General features: G+C 41.3%; 1 protein-coding gene across 1 annotated transcript in view; it reads left to right on the top strand.

Moving 5' to 3' along the window:
- Positions 1-22,399, top strand: part of TEDC1 (tubulin epsilon and delta complex 1) — a 67,874-nt gene that overhangs the window by 24,781 nt on the left and 20,694 nt on the right. The window contains exons 6-7 of the mRNA XM_085068393.1: positions 18,922-19,008; positions 22,019-22,231. Of these exons, the coding sequence (XP_084924519.1) occupies positions 18,922-19,008; positions 22,019-22,231 (300 nt within the window). The remainder of the gene's footprint in view (positions 1-18,921; positions 19,009-22,018; positions 22,232-22,399) is intronic.

Raw genomic sequence — 22,399 nt, 5'->3', positions numbered from 1 at the left:
ACAGTATAATACATTTGTTTTAAAAAATCAGTTTATAGAAGTTCATTCTGTGTGAAACTGAAGCAAATGGAAATTTCAAGCTCATCCCTAACAAAATCAATATTTGCCAAATTTCTGCAGTCTGTCCAGACCTGTTTGTTCTGAGAAGGTATTCTTTCTGCTGCTTGCTTAAGAATGAAAGTGGGCATTGTAAATATTGCACACAAAGAAATTCAGGAAAGTAGATTTGAAGGTGGGAGGATAGTTTTATGTTCAAAGCCCCTAAAGTAAAGTGCACGTTAATCTTTCATTGCTGAGCATTTCTTGGATGAGCAGTTCATATCCAGCCTCTTGGTAAGATTCATCTGTTTAGAACATTTTCTTGGAAAACTGTTGTTTATCTGGAACAAATGTCTTCGAGTCAGCTTGAGATTTCCTTTTCCCTTCTGTTTTGCAGTCCTCCTCCTGTGGTTTGCTCAGCAGCTCAAAACACACAGCAGCACATTGTTCTGAAGTGTGTAGTCTTCCAGATCTTAGCAAATGTCTGTAAAGGTCTGGCAGGCTGGAATTAGAAACTTCCAGGCTGTGCAGAAGGATGTTGTAACTACCTTTTTCCCAAAGCCTTACCCTGAGTATATCACTGATCTCTTACAACACAGCTTAATGATACTCTTGGTATTTGGCTTTGACTACTTTGTTAATGAATCATTCCAGGAGTTTTTTCTTGCATTCTGCTCCCTTTCCTGGATGCCTGCTCCAGGTGTTCTGTTCAGGGGAGGCTCAGGAGAAAATGGAAAGAATCTTTTTGTAGTGTAAAGCATTGTGGTTAGGTAGAGTGCTGTAGTCAAGAAAGTTTAGTGGGCAGCTGTGTTGTTTAATTAAAATCAACGAAGTCCTCATTCCACCTTTCCCAGGCTTAAACGGCAAATACATGAAACAAAACCAGGGTGATGACTGAGAGGCAGGGTGACAGAAGATGTTTTCTTTAAATAAACTATGAGTGGCCACAGTCTGTCTCCAGTTTTGGGGCTCTGACAGGTGCAATCCTAAACAGGCTCCAGCTCCAGTGCATATGTGTGTTGGAAATTCCTTTCTTATGTTGCTTACTGCTTGGACTGATCCAAAATTGGAATTATTTGTCACTGTAATGAGCTGTGAAATTCTTAACCTCTTAAAGCTCTCAAACCTATTCAAGAAAGGAGTTTTAAGCTGCTCTCTTGTGCCTGATTCTAAACCAACAGGAGAAATTGCAGGAAATCATCACAGCACTTGAATATACACGTTTTTTGATAGCCTTATAATTTTTATGGCTACCATTTGAATATTCTTTGTAGATTTTGTCTCCTCTTACCCGTATTTTTCAAAAGCAGCTTCTGGAAGTCGTATGCTCAGTGTGTATGACAAGCCTGATACAACAAGGTGGTATGGACTTGAAAAGGCATTGTTTTGAGTGTCACTTTTCCAGATGGTTATAATACTCAATATGCAAAGTGATGCTGCTTTGGAAAATGTAATAAAAGGCCTCTAATTTTCAAATATCTTGCTAAGATTAAGTAAATTATGCATATTTGAATAGCTTGGTTTTCAAATATTGGTGCAGATGGCAGCACTCTGCCAAATGCTTTCTCCAAAAACTGTGAAACTATTTTTTTCTTTTCAAGTAAATGAGACATTTCTCTTAATGTTACCTCAAGTAAGAGCCTGCCGCGTGGATCAATAAAAAGAGCAAGCATGTCAATATGCTTTACTGTAATGCACCCCTCTTAGTGGATGGTGTTATGAATTCCTTCTCGTCTCAGGCATCCTTCAAAGCATAGCAATGCAAAGTGGATCGAAGCGTCGAAAATGAGCTCTCACAGAAAGGACTTGGGTTCTTCTTGTTTAAACTTCGAGTTCATTTTCATCAAAAATACCCTGCGAGATAAGTTGCTCTACTTGCAGCAAAACAAGAGATGTTTAGTCTGACAGGGAAAGTGTGATGGGATACAGATAGCTGTGAAGTCAAGCTTCACTTTATGAAATGTAAAAGTCACGCTGCTCTTTTTCTATAGAAGATGCATGTTAACTTATTTAAAATGTTCTTTCCTTGGATTTTTGACTATAAAACACTTTTAGTGCTTTTATGTACAGGGATTTTACTGGACATTATTATTCTTCTATCATCATAAATGTCTTTGTCAGATTCATAGGGCTGGAAGTTTTCCAAACCTAATGGTTTTAATTATGTTTTTCTCTAGCGAGGCATGATCAAAATTCCAACTTTTCCTGTGGTTTGGCTGTGGTTATATATATGTGTGTGGCTGTGAGCTGCAGGTTACTGCTGTAAACTGCTGTGTTTAGTTCCTGTGCTGCCTGGGGGTGTCAGTGAAGGGGAGGTGGTGTTATTTCAGCTGGAATTCAGTTTCCAGTGGAAGTACAGAAGTGCCTCAGTGGGAATGGTTCTAGAGCTGTTTTCTTGAGGCTGTGCTGAAGCACACAAATTGGGGACAGCTGCAGGGAGCTTGGTGGGGGTCCTTGTGTCTTTTCTGAAAAAAATCTCTCACACTTACCACTTAGAGTGTCCTAGAAAATAGTCTAGAGCATCTTGAGTGTCTTGTGTTTTCATGCATTTTCCAAGCTAATGGGCACTGCTCTATTTTTAAATGGGGTGAGGTGGGGGCTGCTGCTATTTGCCACCCTGAAATATCTCCAGGGCAGAAGTGGAGTTCTGGTCCCTGGCACTGCAGCTAAAATAGTTGGGAAGCATACTTGGGAGACCATGCAGAAGAGATGTGGCTGAGGGTAAGCAACATCTGCCCCAAATTTTCAGGGCAGTAATCTTTGCCAAAGATGCAGCCTCATTCCTCTTTCTTGTCTATCAGGTCCACTTATGTTAATTCTACACAGCAGTGTTGCCAGTTCTGAAGTTTACCTTGGGCTCAAAAAAGTGTATGCTGCACTTGAGTCATTAAATTAACTTTCTCATCAAATTGTTACCATATAGAGATCAAGGAACTTTAAAAGCACCTTAGTCCTTCAGTTTCTTCTGTGTCCTCATACACTGCTTTGTATGTGGAATTCAATCTTAGTAGAGATTAAAAGTTGAAACTCAGGTCATTGGTGCAGTGCTGGAGTGATCATTGAAATTGTAATGAGTAAAGATGACACCTTTAAATGCCAGTAAATCAATTTACTGAGTGTGACAGCAAATAAATAATGCAGCTGTCTGCCAGATGGACATGCAATGAAATTTATGGAACTTGGATGTGAATAGCTAATAATTTTATTTCAGAAATTTATGAAGAATGTTTATGTTTGTTGATCATTAACACATTTTAAAGGTGATTTATTTGGCTTAAGAAACAGAGGTTCTTGGTAGCAAGGAAATAGGAGCAAACAAATAGTCTGTCTGACTTTTGCATACATAATATATGGTCAATTCCATGCCCATAAAATATCCAAGTGAGCTGTAGCTCTCCAAGTAGCAGGGATTTGGTGGGATGGGATAGGATGGTACAGGCATAGCACTGATCTGCTTTCTGGACTGTTCATGTATCAGGGAAGGACACCAAAGTAAAGCATCTGTATTGCTTCCTTCAGTCAGGTGGGATCCATAATTTCTTATTGGGTCATTCAAAGGATAACTTATCAAGCTGTAAGGTAAGTTGATAGTGAACCCTAAATCTTGTGGCAGTTTCCATTTAAAACATCTGTCCCAGATGGCTGTTACAGATGGGTGACACAACAGGTTTATTCTCTGTGAGTAATAGCCCATGGTTTGAATTCATGCAAAGCACTAAAGAGCTGCTGTTCTTTCCAGAACAAGTGCATTCAAATTGGAAACATTAAGAGCTGATAGACTTGGAATTTTCAGAAATGTTGAATGTGCATTTACCACTTACTTTGCATTAAATTTGAGGCTTCAGTTGGCATCCTGTGCATGCACATGTGGGCTCATGCACTTGCATAAAATGCCCCTGATCTGCTGAAGTTTTTACCTGCAAGGAGAAACTAGTGGTTTCGGTGCATCCAAGGGACAGCACCACCTCCTGGAATGTGTGAGGGGGTAGAGCTGCAAAAGTGAGGTCTGTTAGCTAATACAAGTTATTTGTCTGGCTGCTGAATAATTGCTGTACTACTGCATCATCTCCAGAAATGGATCCCAGGTTGTTCACCCTCTTGAGGATGAAAATGGAATAACTATGACAGGATATATATGATAGGATATATCCAGCTGCTGTGTCCCAGGCTATATTTGGTGTCCTTGTGTTGGTTGTTTGGGACTTCCTGGAATGTTCCTGGTGGTGACAGATGCTGCAGGCAGGCGCTAAATGAAAATAAACAGTTAAACCCCTCTGATAAGCTTGACACAGTGTCACATTATTGATTTGACACAGACCTGTGCTAGTATTTCTGTAATCAAGCCTGTTGTTGGCTTCTATGGTGAGGTGAAGGATATGTAACCTTATTTGAATTTCAAAGAGCTTGTTAGGGAGCCATTTGATATTTTATGATGTCTTTCCATCTGTTGTACAAGAAGCAGTTGGAGCAACACACTTCTCAGAGTGTAGATACCAATGGAAAAAAATGACATTCATCCTATAGTCTGTGATGCTGCTGGGTAGAAGATTTAAGTCGGGAAACAAAGGCTTGTTCTGCATGTAAATTCCAGAAAAAAGATTTGTTATTTAGTGAAAAAATGACCTTGAGCTTCAAGGACAAACTGCCTTCATTGGTATAAGTGATGATAGTTTCATAATGTTCCCTGGTGCTCTGGCAACTTATTCTGTTTGATCTGGCCCTCTGCTTTTTATATGTTTATCGTTTCATTCCCTTGGTATAAAAGCCACAGTTCTGTCATTTCTGCTGTGGAACAGGATCTGTATTTTGTGTTGTACCTACTGTTCTAATTAAGGGCAGCTTTGCCTATTTGTCATCGTGTTTTACTTTCCTGGAAGAAGAAAAATACTTGAAATGTCTCAAGTAGATCCTGCATAAAAAATAATACAGCATAAGAGTTACTGCACTGGGGCATGTGAGTGTTTGTGAAAACATGGGGGTTTTCTGTTTTGGTTTTCTTTTTGTGCATGTTCTGTTCAAAATCCCTCCTTGGCCCACCCTGATGTCACAGAAATCTTCATGTAGTCTCATTTTACCAGGAGTTGTGCCAGGGGCTGTGTGAGCTCTTCGTAGAAAGCACCAGTTTTCAAAGTAGGGAGAAACTGTGTTTCTGCAAATGAGATTGTAAAGGTGGAGAACAATCTTCCCCAAAGGAGCACAAAGATCTGACAGTTCTTGGAGCAATAGCACAGAAAAGACAGCCAAGCCCTGGAGAATCTAAATGCAATGAGATTTTACACTAACTCTACACACTGCCAGAATTAACTTAGTTTGAGTCGGTAGTGACTCCTGACCATTTACCAGAGCTGCTTTCAGGGCTTCAGATGACTAGAATTTTTGGATTTTGGCATTGTTAAATTTTCAGAACAACTAAACCGATAGGTTCTGTAAGAAGAATGTTTTTTTAAAATTTTCTTTTACATCTACAGATGTTTCTAGTCCAATGCATCAAAATTTTTACCTGTTTGTAAGCAAGTTTGTTTTTCCTTGATGATTGGTGATGGCTGCATGTTAAGTAAGTTCTTTAATGATGAAATGAAATTAAGTTCTAGAGCTCCTGACCTTTAATAAATTTCAAGGTTCACCAAAGAATTGTATGTTAGGCTCATGGACACACATGTTTTGAAAAGGTCAATTATAACAAGTTTTTTGAATTTGCATAATTATGCTCACCACAGCACTTGGAATAAAAATAGCAAATGCTTTGCCCTTTTAATGTATTTTCCTCTCTTTCTGATTTTAACTTGCTTTTACTAAACCATTCCAGCATTATTCATTGAAGAACACTGGGAACATGGACCGTGTTAGGAGCTGCAGACTGGGAGCTGAAGCAGGACTCTGGAAAGGGATAGGATGGATAATGATGAACCTTTTTGTTCTGCCACTTGTTCAGTGAAGTCAGGAGCTAGGGGAGACCCGTGGACAAGAGGCCTGAATGAGGGTACTGAGGAAGCAAGGTAGCTCTGATGTGAAAGAATTCAGATTGTATGGGTGAAAAGAAACTGATTGAGGCACAAGGGGCTGATACAGACAGGAAGGTCAAGGTTGGAGAGGAAAATTAGGACAGGGAGCTGTGAATGGGGAAGAATCTGTCAAAAGACTTGAGTCACTTGAGCTCCTTGTGGGATTCTGAGGATTGCAGGAAATGTCATCTCCCTCCAGTGATGATCTAAGTGGACAACTTCCTGATGCTGCAGGAGGAATTTTCAAAGTATCCTTCTAAAAACATTAAAGTTACTAATAGCCTAAAGGGCAGCACAATGTTGCAGTGTAAGGTATGTTTATTAGGAACCAGTGTGTCTTTCAGAGAGCAGTGTGTCTTGTTTGTGGATCACAGCTGTGGTGAAGAAAGTGGTTGACAAAGGTGAAGAAGGGTGGGAGAACCATGGGAAGAAGAAGGAAAGCTTAGTAGCTGAGGCAGTTTTTCTTTGTCCTGGAGTGCTGCCAGACTTCTGTGCCTTTGGATTCTCAAGTTACTCAGGGTAAGTTACTTAAACTAAGCTTTCCACGGTGGGCTGTGCATGGGGTGTTCCCTTTTTTTGTGTGCCCAGTTTGCTTCTCAGAGGTCTGATTTCTGGGAACGTTGAGTGTTCCCAGCTGCTGCTGAACCTGGTGAGAGCTCTGCACAGAGCCCCTCAGGGCTTTCAGCAGTGCAGGCAGCATCACCCAGTGATGTTGCCTTGAGCCCCAGCTGTGTAGTAGGTCCTTGCAGTCTGTATAGAGTGGTGTGAGCTATTGCACCCTGGCCCAGCTGCCTGGCTTGTCCCACTGGAGCTGCTTTGCACTGTCCCATGGCTGTGCTGGCTCAGGAATTCTGTGACAACTACCTAAACCATCCCTACAAGTTGATGAGCTATGCTTGATAGATGTATCCATGAAGTGCTTTGTAATAACTTTTAAATTTCCTGAAAATCACGTCTTGGAAGTCTCAGTTAAGGCATCCAAAAGCAATGGAAGCGTTTTACTTACATCTCTTTGTTTTCATTTCCCATTTGCAGCACGACAGCAATGCTATTATCTCATCTCACATGGGTCATTAGGGAAGATAACTTGTTTATCTTCAAAATAAAACTTCTGCCTTTAGAATGGGACTTGAATGACGTGTGACAAATAAGGCTATGGCTTCCCTGTGAAGAGCAAACACAATAATATGCCATTTAAAAGGAGAAGGAATAGCATGTAGAGTGAACACCAAAACCAATCTGTGCCCTTGGTGGGACAGACTATGAAGGGAAACATTTTGGTTGCATAATTCCAGACCTTATACACACGGGAGGGTCAAATTAGTGTTGTTCAGGCAGCTTGAATTCTGGCACTTTTAAACTTTGAATGCTGCAGTTTCCATCTTTAGCATTTATCCTGCTGGGTTGTGCATTAGAGGTGTAAAACACGCTTACTGCCATGTGCTCTGAGCAACACTGCCAGGGAAAGGCAATGCTTTTTCCCCCCTGTTAAATGACTTAATGTTTTGTGTTGCTCTTCCAACCGCAGTTACTTTAGACATTTTACATGCATGGTAGTCAGGTTGGTGAAAAATAACATGGGAGCTGGCATTAATATTGCAGGGGAGAGCAGATCTGATGATGTACTGCATTATATATGGGGCTCCAGCACCTAAATGCAGGAGGCCTGGAGGCTCACACAAGAAAGCTTGAGGGAGCTGAATGATCCAAAGTACTCGAATTGTGGTGGTGATTGTTCACAGAAGGAGTGGAGGTTGTAAGGATGGGTTTAATATGAAGGTCACCTTCAGGCTAAAATGAAATATACCCTTGATGCTGCTCTGTGATGAGTAGGGTCAGGAGTGTTTTGGTGATTGTTTTCTGAGCTGACATTGTGACCCTGTGAGAGACTTCTGGACTGCTGCTTTCTCTGTGGTGCCCTGGCATTGCTAAGCATAATTACAGAGCATGAACTGGCTTTAAACCTCTGTGGATTATGTTGGTTGAAAGGTTTATTCTTTCTCTCTAGCTGTCTCTAGTTTGGTGTTCTGGTGGTGTAATGTCAGGAGCAGAGTGGCAGCTGTGGTGCTGGGCACAGCAAAATTGCTATGCTGGGATAGGCAGAGTTTCAGAGCATCCAGGGAGGATGAGCTCTGCTGGAAACTTACATTTATATGTGTGTGAGGATGCTCAACACAATACATTTAAGTGTTGTGGTCTTCTTATTGGGACTGCTTTGATCACCTTTAAAATTCAGAATACTGATTTTTATAATCGTTTTTCTGGGAGAAGGCCCTGTTGGTTTGAAGCTTGGTACTTTGAAGGTTGTTGGAATTGGAAAAAGCTCAGATAGATTTTGTTCCTTCTGACTGTGGAAATGAGAACCCCTCCTTGCACCTACTGGGGCAGCAGTGGATGCTGTCTTAAAAAGGGGGTGATTTGGTGGTTGTTACGTATTTCCTGTAGAGTATGAGAGTGGCTACTGAGAAAATGATTTAAAACAGAAATCAGAAAAACCCTGGGCAATTCAGATAGAATTTTTCTTTCTCACATTTCCTCACAAGGCAAGAATAAGTGCTAAGAAAGCAAAGGAGCTGTCAGTGACAGCATGTGCTGCCCACCCTGTGCTACATGGCAGGAACAAAGAATGTTATTCCTGCCTTTTTAATGATTCACTTTACAGGAGGAGAGGGTAGGCTGCCATGTCACATTCCTTCCGAAATGCTGTAGGCAAATGGTTTTCAGTTCATTTCCTGACATTTATCACATAAAACATGGTTTGCTGTAGGAGTTATTAAAACCTCTTGGAAACAGTGGATCTGGGTACTCATTTGCAAAAATGAGGCAGAACAGATTCAACCCTTGTCATGCCTGTAAAATCAGGAAGAATTACAGAGGTCAAATGGCTTCAAAGCAGCTTTTAGACAGTGTCTGCTTGTAGCCAAGTTCCTGATCCTTCTTAAGAAAGTGGAAATCTCTGGCCTGCTGTGCACTGTGGAAGCAAGAGCAGTCAAATTGTGCGAGATAATGTATATTGGACTTTCTAAGGCAGATTCAAGTCAATTTTAGAAGGGAAGGCTGAAAAAAGTTCAATATAAATGACTTGCTTGTGAATACTTTTTGTGGTCTCCTCTTGGGGACTGCCTCAGTTGGGGCAGGCAGTGGACCAATTGTCTTGGGTGAAGAATTCCTCTCCTAACTTCCCTGTTAATCTCTGTTGTGCTGCTGCTGGAGGTTTTACTTACCCTCGAGGAGCAGTGGGACTTGGCTGCCAGGTCCTGTCTGGAAAATGGACAGGCATTATCCAGAGCTAGGAAGAAGACAGAGGTCAGAGTGGAAGTTTAGGCTTGATGACAGGAGAAAGGATACCCGCAGGAGAGTTAATTTAGAGAGGTTGGAAATGTATGATTGACTCTTCCTCATGCTGTAGAAAGAAAGAAGCCTCTGCAGGAGCTAAACTGCTTTAAATCTCAAAAGGTGGATATGATCAAAACAATTCTCCTTCCCTGCAACTGGCTATGGCATCAGATGGTTTCTGCTCCTCTGATACCTGCTGTTCCCAGCTGGTTCAGTTCCACCTGCTCTGGGACAGGCACTTTCCACCTCCGCAGTCTCCTCAGATCCTGCTGCTGGTTCTCTTTCAAAGCAGTGTGGAGTATTCCATCCCAGGAGGAGGCAGAGACATGTAATTAAAAAGCTTTGAGAAAAACACAGGCACATTCTCTGTGCCTACCTGCCTGTGTATGACTAAAGGAAAATCCTGACATCCTCATAGCCAAGTTGGTTAAAGGTGGGCGGGACAAGTGAGCAGTGGCACAAGTGGAAAATTGTTTGGGCCACTGAGCTCAAATTGGCTTTTAGTGTTGTCCTTCTGGGATCAGCCCTTGGTCCAGTAGTCTTCAACAATCCCTGGGGACTCAGGCGGGCAGTAATTTGCCCAGGAGTTAGCAGTGTGCCCAGGAACAAAGGCTGACTGCATCCCAGGTACTGTGAGCTGGAATGCTGTGAGAGCAAAGGGAGGATCCTGCCCCTCTGCCCAGTGCTCGTGAGACTGAGTGCTTGGTGTCCTTGTCCCAGCACAGGACAGTGGCATACCAGGAGCAAGCCCAGTAAAGCCCCTGAGTGGTCAGAGCTGGAGCATGGACCAAGCCCTTCTCAGAGGTGCACTGGAACAGGAGAAGGGGTAGCAGGCACAAGTTGGAACATGAGAAATTCTGGCTGGCTAAAACAGGAAAAAACTGGCATGAATCGATCAAACTCTGGAACCAGCTCCTGGAGAAGGGGTAACACCTGTGTTGTTGGTGTTCAGGACTTGCTGGGCAGAGCCCTGGGCACCTTGCTTTGAGCAGGAGATTGGATCAGAGACCTCCAGAGGTTCCTTCCCACCTACATGGTTCAGCAGTGTTAGCATGAGACCAGCTCCTTCAGCTCACAGGCACTAACTTATCACGAGCCATGAATCATTTAGTTGTTGAACTTTCTACCTGATTTCACTTTCCCAGTGCCCCTTCTTGGGAAGGATGTTCTGTTTTTTTTATTACTCCAGACAGTTTTAGTGCTAAAATATTTCTTTAGATATTTTTTTAAGCAAGGTGGCCTCTGGCTGCAGTTAGTGTCCAGTTGGAGGGAACTGGCAGCATTATATAGCAACACTAAAGCAAATCATTCTACCTCATAGCATTATTACCTTGATCTGAAAATTTCCCCAGGCTGCAATTTGTCACTAATATTGCTTTCAGCTAAACTTATCCATACAAAAAAGAAAAGGAGTTAATAGAGCTGCAGTCCTGTAGTTGCCATCACCATTTTTTTGGGGATGAGTTATTGCTTAGTACATTTTACTGACCAAGCTTATAGAGTTCTTGGACCTTGAAAAATGATGCAGTGGTTTATCATGGACTCCATAAATTGTTGGACTATGTAGCAGCAATATGTTAGTCTCCTACACCATAAGAAAGGAAGGTGTCTCTGAAACACAGTATATACATGCTGCACTGATATGAACACTTGGTTGGGATTGCCAGTGGCAGATCTGATAGAATGATACTGAGCTTCACTGCTGCTTTTCTGCTTTTGCTTGTTTTATGCCATACTTAACATAATTTGAATGCTGTGACAGTGACAATGACAGTGATATACTATAATATAATTCCACCTGAGACAATGCAGCTGGAATTAATAAGCTGGAGAGACAAGGCTGAGGTATTTTGTCATCAGCTGGCATTTGATTTTTCTTTTCTTTCTTTTCTTTTTTTTTCTTTTTTTTTCTTTTTTTTCTTTTTTTTTTTTCTTTTTTCTTCTTTTTTTTTTTCTTTTTTTCTTTTTTTTCTTTTTTTTTCTTTTTTTTCTTTTTTCTTCGTGGAAGTGCTAGCAACCCCAGTGGGGGGAGCAAGCTGTCCAGCTCAAGTGATTCTTTGGGTCAGCACAGAGAGGACAGACAGGCACTGTGGTCCATACACTGCTACAGCAAAGGTTTTACCAGCATCATATCTGGTGCCTTTAAGCTGAAGATGGAATTGCCACTTACCAGCTGAGGCTGGTGGGGTGAGAGGTGTGTCTTCTATCCACATCAAAATCCTCTGGTCATGCTATGCTGCCTCTTAACTTTTGTTAGAGAAGACCTCAGAGTGAGAGTGGCTTACTTGCTGATAGGTTTTGGTGATGGAGTCAGAAAGAATTTGTTGGTGCAGCCTAGTGGATCTTAACTAGGGTTTTGGACCCTGAAGGAACAGATTAAAGGAAAAAGAGTTCGGGTGAGGAGCTTTAAAACTTCTGACTCATCTTTGAATTGTGCCTTGAAGCTAACAGTAGCCACTAGAAAAGGCAGAGCTGCTTGTGGAGTCTTCTCTGTTGTTGTTTTCGTGGCAAAAAGAAATCAGTTATCAGCTTCTGACAGAAAAGGGACCCCAGGCTTCTCTTTCACTCTTCTCTTGTGCCAAAATATGGCTATTGAAGAAGGCTGATCCTGAAGTGTCCCAGAACTATGATGATCTTGCGATCCCTAACTGGGACCTCGTGTTGTTCTGCATTCACCTCTGTATCAAAAATATATTTAACCCATCCAGAAAGTCAAGCAAGACAGGACCACTGCGTTCTCCAGCCTCATGCCAGTTAAAGCAGCAGACTGCAGTTAAATTAATATATTGCAATAGCTTTGGCCACAACTAAACTGTTGCTGGAAAGCTGAACTGAATTGTACTGTTTTCCTGGATGTGAGAATGCAACTCAGATTGTGAGGAGACTGGTAGAGATGTTTTTATAGCCTTGTAAAATTAAACTTTGTGTGCAATTGGCCCATAATGTTAACTCAGCTCTACTGGCAGGTATTTTTGTTTTTTTAAATAGCCAAGGAAATAGAGTTGTAAAATCAGCCGTTACTCATGTTTTGCAAGAGATTTTGGATTTGTGGTTCTTTTTAAATGTTTGTTGTTTAATTTAAAGGAGTGTGAAAGAGACTAGCAAGAGAAATTAAGTGACATGAGAAACTATTGGACTTTAAATTAGTAGTATCTCTAGTCAGTAGTACATTTTAAAATGTGTGAAAATACCTGCATGTACAAATAGTCTATCATAGCTTGTCAAAGAGCTAGGCTGGGAGAAACTGTACTCATATCAAGCTGGCAAGCTTAGACTAATTCACATATTGAATAAATTTTTTAATTAATTGTTTAACTAAGATGAGCATGTCAGATAATTCTGTGTGTTGTTGGGTCTCTGATGGCAGAGGCCATTCTTCTTTGTTTCTTTTTCTGTCTTTGGGTGAGAGCTCAGTTTTATCTAACATTGATATTGGTGCTTAGAGGTTGTGTTTGTGTTGCTGTGGGTGCTGTACAAGCCAGTCCTGATCATGATGTCCATCTGGAGGTTTCCTGATAGTGCAGGTGAAGTGTGCAGCTCTGTGCTGTCCCTTGAAGCACAGCTGGGGAAGTCTGGATGTCACTGCTCACCCAGTCCTGGGTTAAGGACCACCTAGTCCTTCCAGGTCTGTAGGCAGAGCAGGTGATGCACCACAGGGATGCTCCTCCTATAACCAGCACTTCTTCTTGGTGTAGTAACACCCTGTGTGCAAACACAGAATCCAGGATATTGGAGCTCTTCGGAAGTGTGGAGTCAATTCTCAATTCAGAACAGCTAAATGAATTAGAAACTGGTTGTTCTTGTTGAATTCTGTGTGTGTTTCTGTGGCCTGTTAAAAATACAGGAAAATGGGCAAGTATATGGGGGGGAGGAAAGGAAGAAAGGGAGTATGGATAATGCTTTGTTCTGTATACAGAAACAGTCTGAATAAAAGCAGAAGAATAATGGTCTTTTTTTGACATCAGCTGCATAGGGGTTTTGGTTGGCAGTACAATAATAACAGCTGTCAGGCAGTACTGTGATACAATTTGATGCTTTTCTTTGAAATCCTCTAGCTGAGATTTCTCTAAAGTAAATTGTGATTTTTAGGACCTACTGGATGTGCTTGAACTGAGCTGAAGGCACTTGGTGCTGCCTGAAAATTTGCCTCTTCAGGCAGGCCAGGTTAGGCACCTAAAATCATTGGTACCTAGGGGAAGACAGTGTGTACCTCTTTCATTCTTATATATATTGATCTTGGCTGTTGAAGTATAAAACTTCAGTCCTCTTTTTCCTGATATTTTTTCTGTGTTTTAATAGATACCATTTCCATAGGGAAAATGCCAAGCAATCCATTCATTGACCCATTCCTCTGCAAATGAATGTCATTAATACATCCCAGTTCATTGCCTATCAATGTGAAAGCTGTAATACAATTTTTATCTGCCAAATGCTTCATTCTGTTTGTTTTAAATTAAATTTTCTTTCAGTTGCATTTTAAACAGCTGTTTTCTGAACCCTCTACAAATAGCAATTATGTTTTATAATGATGATCTTTGTCATTTAAGTTTTTAACTAGTGGTTTGATTTCCTGCTCTCAGCAGTGTAAAACGGAGAAAGCTCAATTGGAGTTTGAGCTGTGGTGGTATAAAAGTGGCATTGGTGGGTGGAAAAGTCACATATTTTGGTTTAGGTGTTGGAGATTTTGCACATATCCAAGCATCTGGCATTATACTCTTGCACCCAAAGCTGCTGTGGTTTGTATTTTATGTGTTGTGTCTTCTGCAAAAGATCCAAGTACTGCTTTCCCTTAAAGCACAAAAAGCCCCCAACAATTCCAGAAGAGGTGATGCTCAGCATACACAGCAATACCTGTTTCTGGAGCCACAGGTCTTTTCCTATCCCTGCTAGGGTGTCAGTCAAGGTCCCTATGAGGTGCTGGAAGAAATTCTCATCCACTTCTGTCCTCCAAGAGCCATTCAGATCCATCTTCCTTGTGATGGTTGGGCTGCAGTGCTTCTCCTACTCTGTCTTGGCTCTCAGTGATATTTCACAGGCAGAGAAATTAGGGTAGGTCTTTATTTGCCTTGTTGCTAGAGGCTGCTTATTGTCCTGTTGGTTTTTGCTCTTCAGCTGCTTGTATTTCACATTACTCCAGCGTGACTTTCTAGTTTTCAGTCCTATTTATTTTTGTTTTAGCCTTCAAGGGATGTGTGGCAATGTCTTAAACCAGCTTTGCTTCTGGGAAAAAACACAATGTGGAATCAAAACTTGGAGTGCTGAGTGTGTCCACCCACAGTGTTGTTTGTTTGTCCCAGCCTGAGATGATGTTTGTGATGCTGAGATTTTCTCTGGCTTTTTTTGGTGGAGGGAATCTCAAAATTTAGCCCTGCCAAAGTGCAATTTGGGCTTTGTGTGCCATTTTAAACCAAATTTCATCCATCTAACAGCCTGCCTGCTGAGAGGCTCTCATTTTTCAAGGTTTGCATGTTTTTTCAGTTAAGGGACTTCTTTATTGGTAGAGGAGAAGATGTGATGAATTTTATTTGTTTCATCTGATGCTTGATTAGGTCTCTAAAACCTTAATCCCAGTTATGGTTTACTTCTGGTAGAATAAATTGTGTAACTTTCATGAATATTTACCCCTTTTCCTTGCATTTTTTTTGAATGAACTTCTCCACTTAGCTTCTCTCCTGTGGTTGTTAGATATTCAGAACCAGAATTCTGATTACCCAAATGCACACTGAATAAAGCCATTTCCTGTTAAACAAAAACAATTACTGAATAGTCTCAATAGTTTCCCCATATCAGCTTTCCTACGAAGCCAGCCCTGTCTCAAGCCTCGAGTAATTTTCCAGAGCTGTTGGCATTTGGAGTGAGGTTTGCAGGGCTTAGGAGTCCAATGCAAGTTTTCTGTCCACAGACATGTATGAATGGTGATGAATTAGCAATGTTTTGTCTCTGAGCCAAGAAACAGAATTTATTGCTGAAAGATCATTTTTTGTCTGCCTAACAATAAAATGATTTTCTGAACATTTAGGCAGAGCAATTTTTGATTAAAAATACTTTTGCCAGTGCTATGGTAGTTGAATTATGAGCTGTGGGCATCGGAGATTAAATACCTGTTGCGGGGAGCTCTCTGGAACTGAGCCTGTGAAAAGGGTGCATTATGCTGCAAATTTATTAAATATTGATTTCTGTAACAGTCTACAGGCACTAATGATTTTTGTAATATGGTGGTAAATAATATGAAAAAGATTAATATCTCAACAGAAGAAGTAATTACAAGTATGTTTAAACAACATGCGAGGTATTCTTGTGGATACTGAGGAAGTTTCAACTTTAACCTCCTGTTGAGTATCACAGAATGGGTAGGGTTGGAAGGGATCACTGGAGGCCACCTGGTCCAACTTCTCTGCCCAAGGAGGGTCCCCAGGAGCAGGTTACTCAGGGCTCTGTCCAGGTGGCTTTTGAATATCTCCAGGGAGGTATCCAAAACCACCTAGGTCATCTTGTCACCTCGGACTTTTGCAGCTGAAGCTCCCACAGTTTCCTGAGGTCTGTGATGTGCGTTGGATGCTGGATGTTTGCCTTTGGAGTTCACAGCCATGTGCCAGAGGAAGTGATGCATGCTCTTTACAGAGCTGGCATTTTTCTGCATCACACTGAGGTTTCCTGGCAGCCCGCTCTGAGGCAGCTCCGTGAGGCACAGTTTACCCTCTATAGCAAAGCTGTTGCTTGCACCAGGGGTGGTTTCTTTGCAGTGGCTTAAAGAAGTTGTTACTGCAAAACGTTTGCTCCCAGCGTTCATTATGGAATTGCCTCTCCACAGAGATTAGCAATTTGAATTTGTCATTACTTTTTCTCTCAGTGTAAATATTTTACAGCAATAACTTCTTCCAGAAGAATGAAGGAAATGAATTTTGTTGTCTTAATTTTGTGTAGAGGGTAACACAATTTCCAGGCATTATCCTTAAGTATCTCTTAGATACCCACGTGGGGCACCTTTTTGACTTGCTGCTTCACTTTGTTCATGAGACAAAATTGATGCACTCCTGCAGACTTCAGTCTTTGCATTTCATTAGGAGGCGTGACAGTATCTGGGTCCTTAGTTCACTGAAAATGGGCGACTTTAGTTGCAGCGTGTGAATTTGTTTTACATTTTGAGAGGTTCATGTAGCAGCAGAAGTGCAGCTGCTCACGGCATATGTGTGAACTCTGGTTGGTACTAAATGAACAAGAAAAGGTACTGTGCTGGGGGAAAATGCAGAGGTACAATTTGGGCTTTGGTTTCTGAAGTACCAGCTCTGGTGTGGCTCTGATGAGTGACCTAAGAAAACATATATTACTGTCAGCTCAAAGTCACAAAAACCAGAGTTTGTTAAAGAACAAGAAATGCTCACGAGAAGCTTGTGCAAAGGATGAGGCTGGGGGAAGGAAGCTGCCTGACAGAAATGGTCATTCCTGTCTCTCCTGGGTCACATGGAGACTGTCCTTGTGACCAAATTCGAGGCATGCAGACATACAATCCATTCTCCCTTCCCAACCATGTTTATTTGTTTTTATGGTTTTTGCTAAGATATCTCAAGGGTATTTGTAGTACATTATTTTTTATTGTGTTCTGCTTTATTCTCCATGCTACAATAACATCAAAGCCTTGCAAGGCCCATACAAAGGATGGCAGGGGATGTTAGCATTCAGCAGCAGTGCCTGAAGTCCCTCAGGGTAGAAACTCAAATGTTGGCTATTGCAGGCTTGCCTGAGGCTGCCATGGTGTATTCCAGCCAGGCTGGAAACTGTCCTCCTAGGATGAGTGTAGTCGTCCCATTACTGATTGATGGCTGAAGCAATCTAGCACACAGTTGCTGGCCTGGCATTTCTGAGCATGTTAATACCTTAGTGAAAGGGGAGGATGCTGTAAGTAGGTGAGTCAGATGAATGCTTTCACACAAGCTGTTCAAGTTTTGTGTAAGTAATGAAGCAGTTTAAAAAAAAAATAAAGGCAACAAAATCCCTCAAATACAAAAGATCCCAAAGGGTTTGAGATAAAGAGACTGCTCAGGAAGCTTTGATTGTTGTTAAGGTCAGTTAACTCCAGCAGATCCTTTAGAGGTTTGGTGAAGCTTCAGAACCATATCCTTTCAGTTGTGCTGTGAAAGCAAGTGGCATATGGCGCTTCTAACATTCTAGTGAGAATAAAAATGATGACTGTGTTTTTATGACAATCACTTCTTTTCTGAAGGCTCAGAATGAAAAATTCCCCATCCCAACCTTCAGCCCTCCTTAGCTGTAATAAGGCATGTTCATACTGCAATCACACACAGCTCATGACCACATTACAAAGCTACTTTAAAGTCAAGTAACTTTGCTGTTGCCTGAATATTTAATCAACTTTTTGGCTGGGTTTTATTGCAAGCCTCAGATTCCATAATGTAAGCCATTTGTGCTGTAGATGTACCTATGAAAGAGAAAAGAAGAAAGGAGACAGAAACTCATTCTTCCACCTTTTATATCCCAGCTGAGCTTGAAACTAGCAGAGTCATTAAGCAGAATGCCAAGTGTCTGTTGTGCGAGCAAATGTGTAATAATTGTATTTTGGATCCAGCAGTGTTTTAGAGCAAACTGCTTATAATTTCCAGCAGTTACTCTTGCAAAGTGGCTTCCTTTCTCTGGTTTCTTTATCTTCAAGTTATAACTGCATAATAAAATTGCAAAGTCAACTCATGCTTTGCAGTTACTTAAATTATGTTGTGTACTAAGTAACTAAAGCAAACAAAACTAGCAGAAGATAGTTGTCTGTATAAGGTGGATTTAGCTGGTACTGGTCTGGTCTTTATCATTCTCAGGGCCATAGACTCTGTGGTCATCTTAAAAAGTTGCCTTTGGTGTCAGATTGGTGTTAAAATTGTTCATTTCAAATATATGGTCAGAACTAAAATTTTTAAAGCTGGTGAACTCTGATTTACACTGAATTTGTTCATCTTGCTATTCTTTACAAGAGTTTTTATTTAGTCATGGAATGTCTCCTTCACCATATATGTGTGTGCATACATGTGTTTCATGTATATATTTGTGAAAAAATTATAATTTGTGTAGCTATAATGCAACATCTCTCCTTTGAGTGCTCTCAGGCAAAGGGAGGGATTCCTCATGCAGCAGGTCAGAGAGTTTATAAAATATGTAACATTTTAGAGTGAGTTCTTCCATGCTGTTTCAGAGTGAAGGGATAGATGGGGAAAAACACTTTTGGAGAAACAGCTTATTTTAGTAGTGAAGAAGCATAGAAGATTTGAAGCTAGTCATTCACCTAAGCATATATTAGAGCTATTCTCTTTGATCCCTCAAAACAATATGGAAGCTCACATTTACATGTAGAAAAGCTGATGAAGTTGGTACATTTGGGGTGAGGGATAAATCAGAGGTGCTGGGTGTTTCACTTGTAAAGCCACCCAATGTTGTCCCATGTACTACTCACACTCTTTCTGTACTTCAGACCACACATTTAATTTAGTTCTCAAGTGACCAGTGTCTCCTGATTTCCTTTCCTTTGTCTCCTTTTCTGCAGCTGTTACAGCTCCTGGAGTCTGAAACAATGCAGCTGGAAGCCTTTCTGGAGTGGAAGCAACTGGAACCAGTTTACTGGCAGTGGATGGTAATCAAACTGATTTTGAAGGGTGCAGCTTTCTTGACTTTGACATAGTTGACTACTTCCCAAAGGCCCTTAACTCCCACAAAATTAAATGTTGCAAACCAACTATTCAACAACACTTGAGAAAAAAGAAAAAAAAACCCAACCAAACCTTTGGTAAAGTGAGGAATGTTTTCATAGTTCTTTTTCATTCCTCTTTTCTTCAGTAGGATTCACCCAGATAAATTGAGGGATTGCAGGGCAGCATGGCAGAATTTCATATAGTTAACACAAATGAAAAGGTCTGATCTTCATCTTTTTAATAGTTTTTAAACATAGCAGTTGCACATTTTTGTAAATTAAATGGCTTTTCAGAAGAGGGCCTCTAAGCTTTATTGCAGTCTTGAGAACAACTAAATTTGCAGGCAGCTGATATTGAAAACAACTTCATTTTTTCCCAGCCAAATAGTGTGTTGACATTGCTGATTTCCCCTTGAACTGTGTTGAATGATCATAAGAAAATCAATAAGCCTTTCTCTGTGCATCTTCGGATTTCTCAAGTGAGTGCAAACGATGCCATCCATCTCACTTCTCTCTACGACTTTTGCCCATTCACTGTTGCTGAAATAATTCTTTAGCACACCACATTAGCTGTATGAGCTTACAAAATTTTGAGAATCAGTGAGCTGACTGCTAATTGCCTATGTGCTTTCTTCTACATTAAAAGCAAGGCAAAGGGCAGTGTGAAATTACCTCACCTGTCTTGAAGGGTATTTCCAATTGCCTTCGGTTCTCTAATGGTTTTTACTTTACATGTTTACTATCTTATGGTTTATTTGAAAGCATCAATGCTAGCCTGGCTCCCAACAGGCATAATATAACTGCAATTATTTCTGTGTATCCACCAAAACACTTGTCTTTGACATGTTGAAGAGGTGGGGAGTGTTAGCCTGCTCTCTGGAGTTAAGTCCTAAATAAATATTTGAAAAAACCCAACTGACCAGCACATCTTTTTGATCTGTTCAATGTGCTGGATGGTCAATTTACCTTTTTCTTTTGTTTCGCTGATGATGGTGGTTGTTCCTGGATGCAGTAGGATGTATGGGAATGAGATGTGCTTTGAAAATACAGTAGTTTTCTCTTTCTACCAAACTTGTGTTTTGCATTGCTGATCTGATGGATGGGATGGTTCTTGCATAGCTGCTGCCAGCTCTTCCTGATGGTGGTGGGCAGGAACATGAGAGACCATGACATCACTGCAGGAACTGGAATGACTGCAGTGATCACAGAATATCCTGAGTTGGAAGGGATCCACAAGTATCACTGAGTCCATCTCCTGGCCCTGCACAAGACAGCTCAAAGAATCACACTGTGTGCCTGAGAACATTGTTCAAATGTTAATGTTTCTTTACAATTCTGTCACTTAATGAATTTCAAAGTAAGGCATAAACAGAAGAACCCCCAAACCTCAACAAACCCCAAACCCTTTGCTTTATTTCCATGCAGTTTTTTATCCTGTCACTGTCCTCATCATGTCTGCATTCTCATAAGCTGGGCTGTGGGTTAGCAGGAGCTGCTGCCCTCAGTGCTGCTCTGTGCCAATTCCCAGTGCCAATGCATTGCCTAGAAAGGAGGTTTTGCAGGGTGTCTTATGCCATTCTTAGCTGTCTCATGAAGCTTTTTCTTGCATGAGCCTAAGAATCTCTTGCTGTGAATTAAGCCAGAGTTTTTAACCTACCTTCTGAGAAAAGAAAGAGGAGAAAAAATAAAATCTCCCATCCTCTTTATAGCAATCTTTTATATAAGTGAAGGCTGCTAGCCTGTCAGTGCCTTCCCCGTCCCTGTTTCTAGGCTAAGCAAAAGTTTTGATGTCTTTATGTCTCCTTGTAGGCCATTCATTTGAGCTTTTGATGTTTGTTTCTGCTCTCATGTGGGACTTTCCCTCCCATTTGTCTGTGTTTAACTTCAAGTGCCTCACCTGTATGTCAGCATTACAGTCAGCACTCTTCTGTCACTGAGACTTGTGTTTATACTTTGTGCGGTGCTTGACTTTAACAGTGTGACATTGGTGACTTCTGCTTCTCTGACGTCTCATCCAGCAGTGTTGCTGCTGTGCCAGTAATTATCCACTTGGTTTTTCCTTGCCCGTGTATAGACCATGCTGCTCAACTGCTGAATTTCCTGCCAGTGTTCTTAAATGACTTCTTCAATTGCTAAAGATAATTTTGAATGCAAATTATGTCCTTAAAAGCCATTATGACCTCTCCTATTGAATGTCTTCTTGATAACAGTATGGAAATAAATATTTAATACTCTGGGTCCTTTAGTTATGCTATGCTACTCTGGCTTGAAAACTGTGTATTTCTGCACAGTCTGTGCAGCAGAGTGTATAGATGGACTCTGAATGTTTTGTTTAAATGCTTTTTTTTTTTTTTCTTGAGCATTTGAAATAACAGTCGCTATCTCGGATGGCAGTTGCACAATTAATTATCGAACCAGCTATATGGTCATGGTCAAGGAGAGCTGCCAGCTCTTGACCAGCTTGGAGCAGGGATCTCTTTATGTTCCTCAACTCGAGGAGTTTTCCACAAGCACAAGTGATCCTGTGGGTGCTAGAGCAAGTGGGGCTCTCCTGAACAGTGTAAGCATGTACCTCCTTCCTGCTCATCACTTTGTTACAAAAAGCTGCAGAAGTGCATCCAGCCTCAGAATTTGAGAGGAGGGACATAGCTTGAGCTGCTGCAGTGCTGATCACCTCCATCTCATGAGTGTTACTTCATGCTTTAGTGCAGTGGAGAGTAGCTGACTGTGCAGTGCTTTCTAAAATAAGCTAGGTTAGCAACATAAGTTTTCTGTTAACTTGGAAATATGTTATAGTGAACTGAGGGGGTTCTCTCTTAAAATAACTCTGAAATTGTGGCGCAACTGTATATTGAGATGGCAGCAGTGAATTCCTAGCTATGATTTACCAGGAGGATGGGGGGAACCATTTTAGCTCCTGCTGAAAAGTAACTTTGATTGTTTTTTTGTTTAGGAAACTGTGTTGGATAATATGGCTGAAGAGGGAAATCTGTGCGAGTCCCAGGACACTCATGTAGAGAAAAGAAGGCTGCCAGAGGTGACCTCCTGCTGCCCCTGGGCTGACAACCTCACTGGGCAAATGGACAGGTTATCCAGAGATCTAATGGCTCTCCAAGACCAGCTGCAGCAGCTCATAACTCAGCGAAAGGCTGCATGGTGGGAGAAGGTAACGTGTTAAAATCACACTAGAGATTTTTAGGACTGTGCATTTTTCATCTCTCTCTCTCTATGGCCCATCCTAGGGCAGCCTCCCTGTCGCTGCTGTGTGTCAACCTTGCTGCAGTCACGGTGTCAGATCTGCAGTTCCTTGTCTGTTTATGCCCACAGCATGCCA

Source organism: Lichenostomus cassidix, chromosome 8 (assembly GCF_008360975.1).
Source record: "Lichenostomus cassidix isolate B80296 chromosome 8, HeHo_3.0, whole genome shotgun sequence".
NCBI classification, from domain to species: Eukaryota; Metazoa; Chordata; class Aves; order Passeriformes; family Meliphagidae; genus Lichenostomus; species Lichenostomus cassidix.
Note: the sequence above shows the minus strand (reverse complement) of the source record. Positions and strands in the feature narration are given on the sequence as shown.